The 12,197-nt window shown below is 54.8% G+C and overlaps 1 protein-coding gene across 2 annotated transcripts in view; it reads left to right on the top strand.

Annotated features, from left to right (window-relative positions):
* Positions 1-12,197, top strand: part of NOS1 (nitric oxide synthase 1) — a 73,407-nt gene that overhangs the window by 44,408 nt on the left and 16,802 nt on the right. For both annotated transcript variants that reach the window (XM_058851453.1, XM_058851452.1), the window contains exons 4-13: positions 3,780-3,917; positions 4,321-4,466; positions 5,362-5,524; positions 6,590-6,681; positions 7,142-7,283; positions 7,710-7,849; positions 8,242-8,416; positions 9,096-9,197; positions 9,834-10,028; positions 11,517-11,602. In XM_058851453.1, the coding sequence (XP_058707436.1) occupies positions 3,780-3,917; positions 4,321-4,466; positions 5,362-5,524; positions 6,590-6,681; positions 7,142-7,283; positions 7,710-7,849; positions 8,242-8,416; positions 9,096-9,197; positions 9,834-10,028; positions 11,517-11,602 (1,379 nt within the window). The remainder of the gene's footprint in view (positions 1-3,779; positions 3,918-4,320; positions 4,467-5,361; positions 5,525-6,589; positions 6,682-7,141; positions 7,284-7,709; positions 7,850-8,241; positions 8,417-9,095; positions 9,198-9,833; positions 10,029-11,516; positions 11,603-12,197) is intronic.

The raw sequence follows: 12,197 nt of genomic DNA, 5'->3' as shown, positions 1-12,197 counted from the left end.
TTTCCCTCTGCGCTGGGGCTGCCAAAACCGCCACTCTTAAGCTGCTATTAAACTCTTTATATTTTTTTTTTTCCACTGGATGCACAGCTTTCTTTTTATCCTTCTTATCCCCGAATCCTTACGCCTGCTTTTCTGGAAGCAGTGTGGGTTTTTTTCTCTCCCCCAGCCATTCCCCAGGGCTGTGTGCAGTCAAGGCAGCTGAACTTCTTTCAAGCAGCAATAAATACTATTAACACAGGGGAAAGTCAAGCCAAGTGGGAACTTTCCTTGGTTTTTTGAAGCAGGGTTGGGTGGATTCGCTTGGCCAGGTGGCGAATGTTCACTGAGGCTCGTAATAAGGTGCTGAAAGCCCCGCTGGGCATCGATCCCCATCCCTCTGTTATTTTTTTACAAAACCACACCGCGTTTCTCGCCGGTTTCCAGGGAGCCCAGTCCCCCCAGCCCTAACCCTGAGGATGCTCCAGGTCCTGTCTGAGTGCCCAGGGACTGATTTGTGAGCAGCTCAGAGCTCTGTGCCCCAGCAGCTCTCGGGGGGAGAGCTCAGAGCATCTCTCTGGGGACATTGGCAGCGGTACCGAGGCAAAGGAGCTGATGCAGTCTGGAAGGAAATGTCAGCACTCAAATAAATCCACAACCTGGCTGCCCTGGCACAGCCAGCCCGGTGATGCCACCGCAGCCTGGGGACCTGGGGAGCCCAGAACGGGGGATGTCTGCTGTCATTCTGTCCCCAAGGGCAGTGCAGGAGCAGACAGAGCTCCGGAGCCACCCTGGGTGAGAGCTGTTTGTGCCCCGGCTGCAGCACTTGTGTCTCGGCTTGTCCCTCTCCTGAGTCACCGATATCCCAGCGGCCTGATTAAAACATGGGAAGATCTCACGCAGCCTCCCTGCCAGAGCAGCGGGGAATATTTGGTGTCAGAGAAGGGACACACACACACAAACACTCAGCTCCTTCCCTCTGGGTTCTGTGTCTCCTCCAGGGTGTGGTTGTCAGACGCGACACCTCTGCTCCAGCCTGGCTGGTCCCCAGGGTTCAGCATCCTCTGCTCCCTGGCCCTCTCCCAGCAAGGGTTGTCAGGGGCTGGAACAGATTCCTGGGGTCCCACAAATTCCTGGAAGTGCCCCAGAAATGACTCTCAGTGCTCTGCTCCTGCTGCTCACTCAGAGATTGGGATCAACCACCTTGGAGATCTTTCCCAACCTTAACGACTCCGTGATTCCAAGATTCCCGGCCTGCCCGGTTCCTGCGGGGAGAAGACAAATGGGGAAGGGAGCAGCTTCAGGGGGGGTTGGAGGCAGAACTGCAGCAGCGTCCCCCCTTTGCTCCGAGCATGGGGACATTGTCATATCCGCATTCCCAGCACGTTTTGGGGCCACACCTGCTCCAGCAAGGAGCATTTTAGCAGCACACCTTGTCAGGAGATGAAAACTCCGATTAAAAAGTGCCGGATCCAATCAACACTCCCTGCCTGGTGCTCCCGGCTGCTGTCTGGCAGGTGGAGCTGCAGGTGAGGATTGGTTTTGGTGGCATTTCTGAGCTGTTCTCAGCACGTTTTGCCCATCTCAGAGAGCTGCTCTGAGCAATCAGGCTCAGAGGGAAGGTGGCAGATTGTCTCCTTTGGTCCTCAGGGTGGGTCAGGGAGCACAGGATGCTGTTGGTGATTAAAGAATGATTTTATTCTCTTGGGAGAGTAAAACAATCCGGGGGGGGGAAAAATGACCAGGAGCTGCCACTGCCATGATTCAGGTTGGATTCCTCAAAACTGAAAAAAAAAGAGCTTAAAAATAGTGCTTTTTCCAGGACTACATTGAGATTATTTACTTTTTATTACCTTTTATTTACTTATTTTATTTTATTTTATTTTATTTTATTTTATTTTATTTTATTTTATTTTATTTTATTTTATTTTATTTTATTTTATTTTATTTTATTTTATTTTATTTTATTTTATTTTATTTTATTTTATTTTATATCTTATTTTATTTTATTTTATTTTATTTTATTTTATTTTATTTTATTTTATTTTATTTTATTTTATTTTATTTTATTTTATTTTATTTTATTTTATTTTATTATTGTATTATTTTATTGATTTATTTTTATTCCTTTTATTTACTGCTGGGGTTGGGCTCTACATGAGGATTTTTATTTGGCTTCTGCAGCATGCGAAGGGGAGGCTGAGATGTGGTGCGTGGACATCTGGCTTCAAGGGGTAGACTTTGACACACTCCTTGGGAAAACCATGGGATTTGTGACATGAGGAATGTCAGAGATCCACGGCAGCACAGCCTGAGGGGGTGCAGGGAGCAGCTTTTGGAAACTGCAAGGACTAAAGAAGGTCCTGCTGAGCATTCAGGCTGTAAATCTCTGCCTTCCCCTCCAGCCTCTGTCCCTGGTTCCCAGAATATGTTTTCAGAGCGTGGCATTACACTGCGAGCCTCAGGCTGCTCAAAATCCCTGTTTTCCAGGGGAAAAAAATACAAAAAACTCTGGAGATTATGGTAAAAACAAAAACTGAGCAAGAAGTCTGGCCAGCAGTGCAAAGGTGTCAGCTCAGGCAGGCATCGGCCCCGGAATCAGGCACCACTGATCTCTCTGAGCTCTGGGAAAGCAGAGCAATCCCTGCTGGAGCAGGAACAAGTCAGACCTGGAGCCTCAGCTGCTTTGTCATCCCTGTGGCTCCTGCTGCTCTCCCTCCTGAACCAGGAGCTTCTCCCTGGCTCTTTGTTCCAGGCTGGATTTGTGCTGCTGCTGCCCCTCCCCAACAAGAGCCCAGGACCCCCGGAAAGGAGGGTGAAGGCAGCGCCAGCTTCAAGAAAACCAGATTGATTCAACAGGGACAGCAGCCCCAGGATTCCTGTAGGAAGGGACAGACCCAGCCCAAGCCCAGAGCCTTGAAGTGGCACCAAACCCAAGCAGCTTTGGCCAGGACACTCTCAGATGTCCCCGGGAGAGCGGCAGCAGCAGCGCCGTGGTTCCAGGGATGGAATTACATCCCGGTGTAAGGTCTGATTCCCAGGAGACACAGCCACTGCAGGCTCCCTGTCCCCACTGGCACACCAGGATGGCTCTTCAGGCTTCCAGTGCTCAGCGTGAGTAAGGGCCACAGCAGAAAATTGCGATTTTATCTGTGAAAATGTGCAAAGAGAAGCACCTGTAAGCAGTTCTTCTCCTCACAAGCTCTGTGCTGGCTGAGGCTCTCCCCGTGCTGGCACAGAACTCAAGGAGAGCTGGATGAGCCCATCTTATCCAAGGCAGAGTGTCAGGGAGCCGAGGCTGCAGAAATCCAGCCACTCCCGATATCCACACTCGGATAATTCATCCATCCTCATTCCTACAGTCTTTCCAGCATTAATATCAAAGGAGCTGTGCCTTTGGCTTGCTCAGAGGGATGCTCAGCTCTCAGCTCTGCGTTGCTTGGCGCCTGCAGAGCCTGAGCAGGTGATGCTCCTTGGAAAGAAACATCCCACAGATTTTGGAGGAGAGTCTTCCTCTGGGAAACCTGAGCATGACATTCCCCAGGTCACTTCCACCTCTGTTTTTATCCCATCATTTTCCACAGGTTTGGCTGTCCCATAACCAGACACGACTTCTGAACTCCACTGTGAGCTGGCTGCTCCATGGAGGGATCCCAAATAATGCCAAATATTGGGATAACGCTCCTGGCTGCGTCATTGCTGGAATTTAAACACCCACACACACAACCCTGGGTTGATGGGACCTTTTTCCTGTACTTTGCTGATGAGTTCTGACCTTGTGCTGGGTATTCCCTGTTTTCCAGCCGCCGCCGTCCGGGCGCCAGTCCCCGACCAGGAACACCCACAACGGGAGCCCCTCCAAGTGCCCCCGCTTCGTGAAAATCAAGAACTGGGAGACGGGATCCGTGCTCCACGACACCCTGCACCTCAAAACTGCCATGGTGAGCACAGCTGCTAGGACTGGCCAAAATTCCCTGAGCGTCGTTGAGCGGATGGTGCCGTTTCCCAGATGGATTTACCCGGGAATGTGGAAGTGGAGGAATTCAGTCCTGTCTCCAGCAGGGTTTGAATTTCAAATCTCTGCTGAAATAAGCAGAGGGGGGTGGAAATCCACCTGGGATAAACAAGGAAAAGCATTTGACTTCATGCCGAGCTGGGTGGGAATCCCATCTCTCCAGTCAGGAGGGACAAGAGGTGACTGCACATGGCCTGGCTGTGTCACTGTCCCCACCCAGCTGGGAATGTCCCTGCTTGTCCGACACCACCGCCCTCCGTGGAGGTGACCTCTGATGCCCCAGCCCAGCTGGGGTGACCAGAACGTCCCTGTTCCCTCTGTCCCCTCAGGCCACGGCGTGCACCGAGCAGATCTGCATGGGCTCCGTGATGACCCCCAGCCCCCACATCCGCAAGTCAGAGGACACCAGGACCAAGGAGGAGCTGCTGCTCCTGGCCAAGGACTTCATTGACCAGTACTACTCCTCCATAAAGAGGTGAGCGCTGCCTGCAGGAGCCCACAGCCCGGGGCTGCCACTGTCCCACGTGTCACCCTGGGCCTGGCACAGGAAGGACCTGGAGCTGCTGGAGAGGAGGCACCAGGATGGTCAGAGGGATGGAGCAGCTCTGCTGGGAGGAAAGGCTGGGGGAGTTGGGATTGTTCAGCCTGGAGAAGAAGCTTTGGGGTGACCTAATTGTGGCCTTACAGTGCCCGAAGGAGGTGAAAAGAAATGTGGAGAGAGAATTGAGGCAAGGGATGGAGGGACAGGACACAGGGAATGGCTTCCCACTGCCAGAGGACAGGGCTGGATGGGATATTGGGCAGGAATTGTTCCCTGGCAGGGTGGGCAGGCCCTGGCACAGGGTGCCCAGAGCAGCTGGGGCTGCCCCTGGATCCCTGGCAGTGTCCAAGGCCAGGCTGGTTGGGGTTTGGAGCAGCCTGGGACAGTGGAAGTGTCCCTGCCCATGGCAGGGGTGGAATGGGATGGGCTTTAAGGTCCCTTCCAGCCTAGGCTGTTCCATGATTCCATGATTCCATGATTCCATGATTCCATGATTCCATGATTCCATGATTCCATGATTCCGTGATTCCATGATTCCATGATTCCATGATTCCCTGATCTCATCTCCCACACGTGTGACTCCCAGCACAGGGAGACTCTGGTGCTCCATCAGCAGCTGCTCCTCGAGCAGAGTTTCATTCCCGGTGTTTGTTGTGTCCCTGCTCACGTCACTGTCCTCTCCCCCTGCTCCTTGCTCACCCGTTATCCCAAAGCTGGGATAACCATCCACACCATCCCTGCCTGTGTGTGTAGGAGCAAGGTATTCCAGGTGGAGAGCAGCAGCATTCCCTGCCTCACCCTCCCTCTCCTCTGCTCCCAACCTTCCCAGATCCGGCTCCAAGGCCCACATGGAGAGGCTGGAGGAGGTGACCAAGGAGATTGAGGCCACTGACACCTACCAGCTGCGGGACACGGAGCTGATCTACGGAGCCAAGCACGCCTGGAGGAACGCGGCGCGCTGCGTGGGCAGGATCCAGTGGTCCAAGCTGCAGGTGAGCACCAATCCCACCAGAAACACCCAGGGCGCTCCTGCCAAAGGCTGTGCCGGGGTTTTGGAGAGGCAAATCCTGCTCTCCAACAGCTGGGAAGCACAGCAGAGCTCCAGGGGCAGGCGTTCAGCACACACAGCTCCCCTCAGCAGCTTTGGGGTGTCAGCAGGAGCTGGAGAGGTGGCTGTGGGATGGGAGATGAGATGGCTGTGTCTGAAGGAAGCTGCTGCTCCAGGTGACATTTTCCAAAATCAGGTCCTGCTCCAACATCTTTCCTGCTGCCTCCAAACCTGTTGTTCCACCTGGAGAGAGGCAGCAGGACACGTTTGGCCTCAGTACTGAGATCCAGCAGGAGGGGATTTGGCTCAGGGCCCTTTTGGCAAGGGAAACACAGAGCAGGATTGGAAATCAGTGATCCCTGGGGAATCTCTTGGTACAGAGATGTCCTCCCCTCGTGTAACCTGGAACAAATCCAGTGCTGCTGAGCCGTTCCTGTGGCTGCTTCACACAGGGAATGGGCACAGCCACTTCTGTTAATCCCTCTTCCTGATTTCCCAATGCTTTCATGGATGCCCCATCCCTGGAAGTGCCCAAGGCCAGGCTGGATGGGGATTGGAGCAACCTGTGGAAGGTGTCCCTGCCATTGGCAGGGGTGGAATGAGATGTTCTTTGAAAGTCCCAAGCCAAACCATTCCATGATTCCATGATTCCATGATTCCCTGTCCCTCAGACGTGACCGACACCTGCCCTGTTCCAGCTTGAGTGCTGATCTACAAGAGAAGCAGAGCAGAATCCTTAATTGTTGGGGGATAAGGCAGGAACAGCAGCAGGTTGGGAGCACGGGAATGAGGAGGTTTTTGCCTGAGCAGCAGATGAGTCACCTCTCCAAAGAAAAAGGGGCAGCTGGATTAGACATCCACGTGTTCCAAAGGCAGGGAACACATAATTACGGAGCTTTAGATCCCTGAGAAGCCACGGTGGTGCCTGGAGTTCTCTGTGTGCCGTGTTTCCTCTGCCTGGCTCTGCCTGAGGAGCTGGAACATCCCCACAGCTGCTTCCCTGTTTCAGGTGTTCGATGCCCGGGACTGCACCACGGCCCACGGGATGTTCAATTACATCTGCAACCACATCAAGTACGCCACCAACAAGGGGAACCTCAGGTGAGCCACCAGGGAGTCACCAGGGTTTGAATCCGGGGGCCTCTGGATGAGTGGAGAGCCCCAGCTCTGGGCCCTGCTGGGGTTGGGGCTGGGCCCAACAGCCAAGAGCAATCCTGGGAAGTGTTAGAGGGGCCTGACCTGGGCTGGAGGAGTCCTGCTGGCCCAAATCTCTCTCTTCTTGCTGCCTGTGGGACCTCAGAGGGAAGATTTTCCCATTATTTCCCCGTTCCTATATTCTGCATCTGACACAGAGCTCAGACTGCTCTCCAGAACCGTCTGAAACCCCCCGTTAGCAGCCAGGAGCGGGGAACACCCCAAATTCCAGAGCCACGACATCCTCCAGCGTGACAACTCCTTGGGACTCACTCGGGGCACACCCAGAGCTGGCGGTGGCAGCACCTTTTCCCTCCAGCATTTCACCACTCCCAGCACTCACCCCAGCACTGCCTTTCCCTTCCAGATCCGCCATCACCATCTTCCCGCAGCGCACGGACAGCAAGCACGACTTCCGCATCTGGAACGCGCAGCTGATCCGCTACGCCGGCTACAAACAGCCCGACGGCTCCGTCCTGGGCGATCCCGCCAACGTGGAGCTGACCGAGGTGCCCGCCCGCGGTTCTCAGCACCCCCGAGGGAGGAAGGGCCGGGTCAGGCGGGTTGGGGTTGTCCAGTGCAGCACCACAGCGGGAGGTTGGGTTTGTGTCACCCTCCTTGTTTTTTCCTCGGGAATAAAGGCTGGGTTTTGTCACTTTTCTGCTTTTCCCAGCTGGTTTCTCCTTCACCATTACAAGCACAAGCCGTGATCCTACTGGGGATCTATTCCAGGCTCATTTCCACCCCAAATTCCCCTGACTTGGCCGTGGGTGGGCTGGGACAGTCCACCCCCTGCTGTAGCTCCCTTTGCTAAGGGACAGAAGGACAGAAATCCTGCCAGGAGCTGTGCCCAGGACCTGACAGCTCCCTGCCCGCGGTGTCTGAAGAGCAGGTGACCTGCTGGGACACCAACCACACCTTTCCTTTCCCTGCAGATCTGCATCCAGCAAGGCTGGAAGGCACCGTACGGGCGCTTCGACATCCTGCCCCTGCTCCTCCAAGCCAACGGCAACGACCCCGAGCTCTTCGAAATCCCGCCGGAACTCGTGCTGGAAGTGCCCATCCGGCACCCCAAGTGAGTCAGGGCGGTTTGGCAGACCCAAAACCTCTCCAGGGGATCAGCAGGACTGAGCTCCTCCAGTGCCATGGCCTGGGAGCTTCACCCAAGACCTTCTCCCAGGTCTTCCCTCCGGTAAAGCGGGCAGAGCTGTCAAGGAAGCTGTGTCCGTGTCTCAGGGCTTTCCCTTGTATCCAGATTGATTTCCTTGGAAAGTTTCCTTTTCCTTGAAGTCTCCCAGGGCTTGCAGCGCTCCTGTGCCCATAAACAGCCCCAAAGGGAGGTGCTGATGGAAATGTTCTGCTCAAGTCTTTCACCGCAGTGGCAAAGTGACCTCCCCCATCCCTCTGCCTGCATTGGGCAGGGAATTCCTGGCTGGTTGCCTGATCCTGACGTTTTTTCCCCGGCAGGTTTGAGTGGTTTAAGGAGCTGGGCCTGAAGTGGTACGGGCTGCCAGCCGTTTCCAACATGCTGCTGGAGATCGGGGGCCTGGAGTTCTCCGCCTGCCCCTTCAGTGGCTGGTACATGGGCACGGAGATCGGCGTCCGCGACTACTGCGACAACTCCCGCTACAACATCCTGGAGGTAACTCCTGCTGCTCCTGGCCCCTGGGGAGTTCCTGGGGAGCAGGCAGGACACTGGGAGAGCGTTTCTTGGAGCGGGAGAGTACAGGACACCCCTTCTCCTGGAGCCACTTGGCCGAGGTTGGCAAGGTCTCTGTGTCCTGTGGGGCCAGCAGGTGTCTGACACAGCCAGCGTGATCCCTGTGGAGCTTCCCACAGGCTTCCCAAAGAATCTTAGGGATCAGCATGGTCATGAAAGGGTGCAGGGACACGTGGTGGCTCCTCAGGGACTCGTGTGCCCTTGGGGACCTTCAGCTGGTGCCATGGCTCAGGGGCTGCCCACACCGGGAGAGACAAAGCCAAGCCATGGGAAGGTGCCCAGGCAGGGTCCATCAAAACCTTCCAAGGAATGTTGTGTTATTTAGAGGGGCTCCATCCTTCCCTCCCCTGGAAAATGTGGGAGCAGTGTGAGTGTCCAGCTGCTCCTCCTCGCAGAATTTGGCCACCTGCCTCTGCCCAAGGAGGAGGAAAGGCCGTGCTCCGGCCGTGGAGAGGAAAAGGCAGGATTTCATCAGCCCTCCCCTGCCCTGTGGGTGCCTTGTGCCAGCCTGGGCCTCTCCTCTGGGCTCCTCTCCCCAAGCAGAGCGCTCCAATCCTTGTTTTTTTGGCCATCAAACCCTTCCTGCCATGTGTCCTTACAGCAAGTGGCCAAGAAAATGAACCTGGATATGAGGAAAACGTCCTCGCTGTGGAAGGACCAGGCCCTGGTGGAGATCAACATCGCTGTGCTCTACAGCTTCCAGGTACCTGGGGACCCTGGGCCAGGCTGCAGGGACACAGGGACTGGGTGGGACAGGCGTGGAGACATCCACCCAAGGACAGCAGCTGAAACTGGGCTGTGCCTCCCAGGTTTGGGCTGCTGCAGTGAGATTTAATAATCCCCACACTCTGGATGTTGTAAAACAACACTGCCAGCACCTGAGTCCTGCTGGTCCAGAGGGAATATCCCAACAGGGGGAAAATCCAGCCCTTGAGGCAGGATTTTGACCCAGGTTCTCCCCCAGCCTGCACTTCAGGGTTGAGTAACAAAACCAGTCCTTGGAAAGCCAGCTCCAGAGGGTGGGAGTCCTTCCCAGAGCTGGGTCAGAGCTGCCCCGTTGGAAGAGCTTCCCGTGCTCCATCCCATCCATCCCATCTGTGCTTGGCCCAGGACAATTAACAGTGGGAACAGGGCTCCCACAGCACCTCTATTCTCAAAGCTCTGGGATGCTCTTTTGGAGCCTCCTTGGCAAGACCAGGATCAGCAGCCACCTTGGATCATCCCCAAAGACCATGGGAGTCAGGAATATTTGGGACAAACAGCTCCAAATGTAAAATGTTGGCTTTTTCCCTCTGGGATGTGTTGACAAGCGCTGTCTCTGCTCTCTCTGCCCCGGCAGAGTGACAAGGTGACCATCGTGGATCACCACTCGGCCACCGAGTCCTTCATCAAGCACATGGAGAACGAGTACCGCTGCCGGGGCGGCTGTCCCGCCGACTGGGTCTGGATTGTCCCGCCCATGTCGGGCAGCATCACCCCCGTGTTCCACCAGGAGATGCTCAACTACCGCCTGACGCCCTCCTTTGAGTACCAGGTGCTGTCCCCACTCTGCCTTCCTCTGCTGCCCTGTGCCCAAGGGCGGGTGGGAGCTCAGGAGGTGCAGGAAGGAGAGGGACACTGTCCAATTCCTTCACAAGCTGTGCCTCAGTTCCATGACAAGTGCAGTTTCACCCTGACATAGTGTGGTTTTGTAGTAATAATAATAATAATAATAATAATAATAATAATAATAATAATAATAATAATGATAATAATAATAATAATAATGTGGGACACCCGAGCTCCCGATTTGTAATCACACAGAGCTGTTCCTCTCTGGGGGTGCCCAGTGGGTGGGTGAGGAAATGGCCTGGAAGGTTCCTGTATCCCATTCCAGCCTGGTTTCAGGGGATTGTTCCTGTATCCCATTCCAGCCTGGTTTCAGGGGATGGCTCCTGTATCCCATTCCAGCCTGGTTTCAGGGGATGGTTCCTGTATCCCATTCCAGCCTGGTTTCAGGGGATTGTTCCTGTATCCCATTCCAGCCTGGTTTGAAGGGATGGCTCCTGTATCCCATTCCAGCCTGGTTTGAAGGGATGGCTCCTGTATCCCATTCCAGCCTGGTTTGAAGGGGATTGTTCCTGTATCCCATTCCAGCCTGGTTTGAAGGGATGGCTCCTGTATCCCATTCCAGCCTGGTTTCAGGGGATTGTTCCTGTATCCCATTCCAGCCTGGTTTGAAGGGATGGCTCCTGTATCCCATTCCAGCCTGGTTTCAGGGGATTGTTCCTGTATCCCATTCCAGCCTGGTTTGAGGGGATGGCTCCTGCGTCCTGGGGATCCAGCAGCAGGGCAGGGGCTCTGGCCCAGCAGGGGATCAAACACTGCTGCTGGGGTGTTTTACACCCCAGGCCATGAAGAAAAACCCCTAAGCAAACACTCCCTTGTTATCCAGCCATCCCCGCTCCGGTGCTTTCCACACAATGTGACCTTTAGTGGAGAGCCCTTAAGGAATAATCGCGGAGCAGGAGCAGTCTGTTCACTCCTGTAACCAACCCACCAGGCACCCCGATGCTTCCTGGCTCTGATTGCAGCCTGCAAGGGCACGGAATGAGCTTCTGTGTGCTGGCTCCTGGCTTCAGCTGCCTCCCCTTCCCAAAGGGCCTCTTAGGGAAAAAAAAAACCTGTGGCCAGAGCAGGGGAAAGGATCTGCTTCCATCACCTCTCCCCTTCTGGCGTTGCCTTCTTTTTGGCTGTGGCCTATTAACGCTCCTCTCAAGAGGTGACAGAGCAATTGGCCAGATGCTGTTACAAGCCAGCAGGGTTTATTAGATTGCAATTTTCCTGGGCATGTTCCATTGCCCAAAAAAAAAGCCCCATGAGGCTCCAAGGACCAGGGACATAGAGAGGAGAGGCAGAGCTGTGGAGGAGCAGCTTCCTCCCCTTCCAGACTGGGAGAATTTAACTCTCAGTGCTGTGGATGCTGCATTTCTCCAAGCTCTGAGCACTCTCCACCATCTGATCCCGCTTTTCCCTCTCCTAGCCGGACCCCTGGAACACCCACGTCTGGAAAGGGGTCAATGGGACCCCCACCAAGAAGAGGGCCATTGGCTTTAAGAAGCTGGCAAAGTAAGTCCCAGCGGGCTCTGGAAAAGCCTGGAATGTTTGGATTTAAGCCTCCTATGGGTGTGTGCATCACCCTATGGATGATGGGCTCTGGGCCTGGGCTTTGGGCCACTGAAGGCTTTTGCCCTGAGGGACATCTGGGGACACAGGCAGTCCTTTGAACACCCCCTCAGACCACCTAAAGGGTCCAGGTGAATACCAGATCTTGGATATTGCTTGTTCTCCAGGACTGCTCATTCTTCAGTTAGGAGGCATTGATGCTCAGGGATGGCTTTCCTGCTTTTTGAGGGTGTTTTTCCTGGTTTTCCTTCCCTTGGGGCAGGAAGATTCCCCCCCACCCCCGTTCAGGGCTGTGCTGGCACTAACGAGATGAAACTCCTGTCCCTATTCCTCCTTTTGCCATTGACTTTTTCCCTGCGTGAGGAGAACCTGTGTGTGCCCAGCCCTCCAACACCTGCTCTGGAAGGAAGGGGGGAGATGGGAATGAGGAACCTCCCTGCAGGTAGCAGATGGATCAGGGCTGAGCTGAGATTTGCACTTCATGGCCAGTTGACCCCTGGCAAGGGGCCACCCCAGTCCCTCTTGGCTGCCAAGGCTC

The sequence above is a fragment of the Poecile atricapillus genome, chromosome 16, assembly GCF_030490865.1.
Source record: "Poecile atricapillus isolate bPoeAtr1 chromosome 16, bPoeAtr1.hap1, whole genome shotgun sequence".
In the NCBI taxonomy this organism is placed as follows: Eukaryota; Metazoa; Chordata; class Aves; order Passeriformes; family Paridae; genus Poecile; species Poecile atricapillus.
Note: the sequence above shows the minus strand (reverse complement) of the source record. Positions and strands in the feature narration are given on the sequence as shown.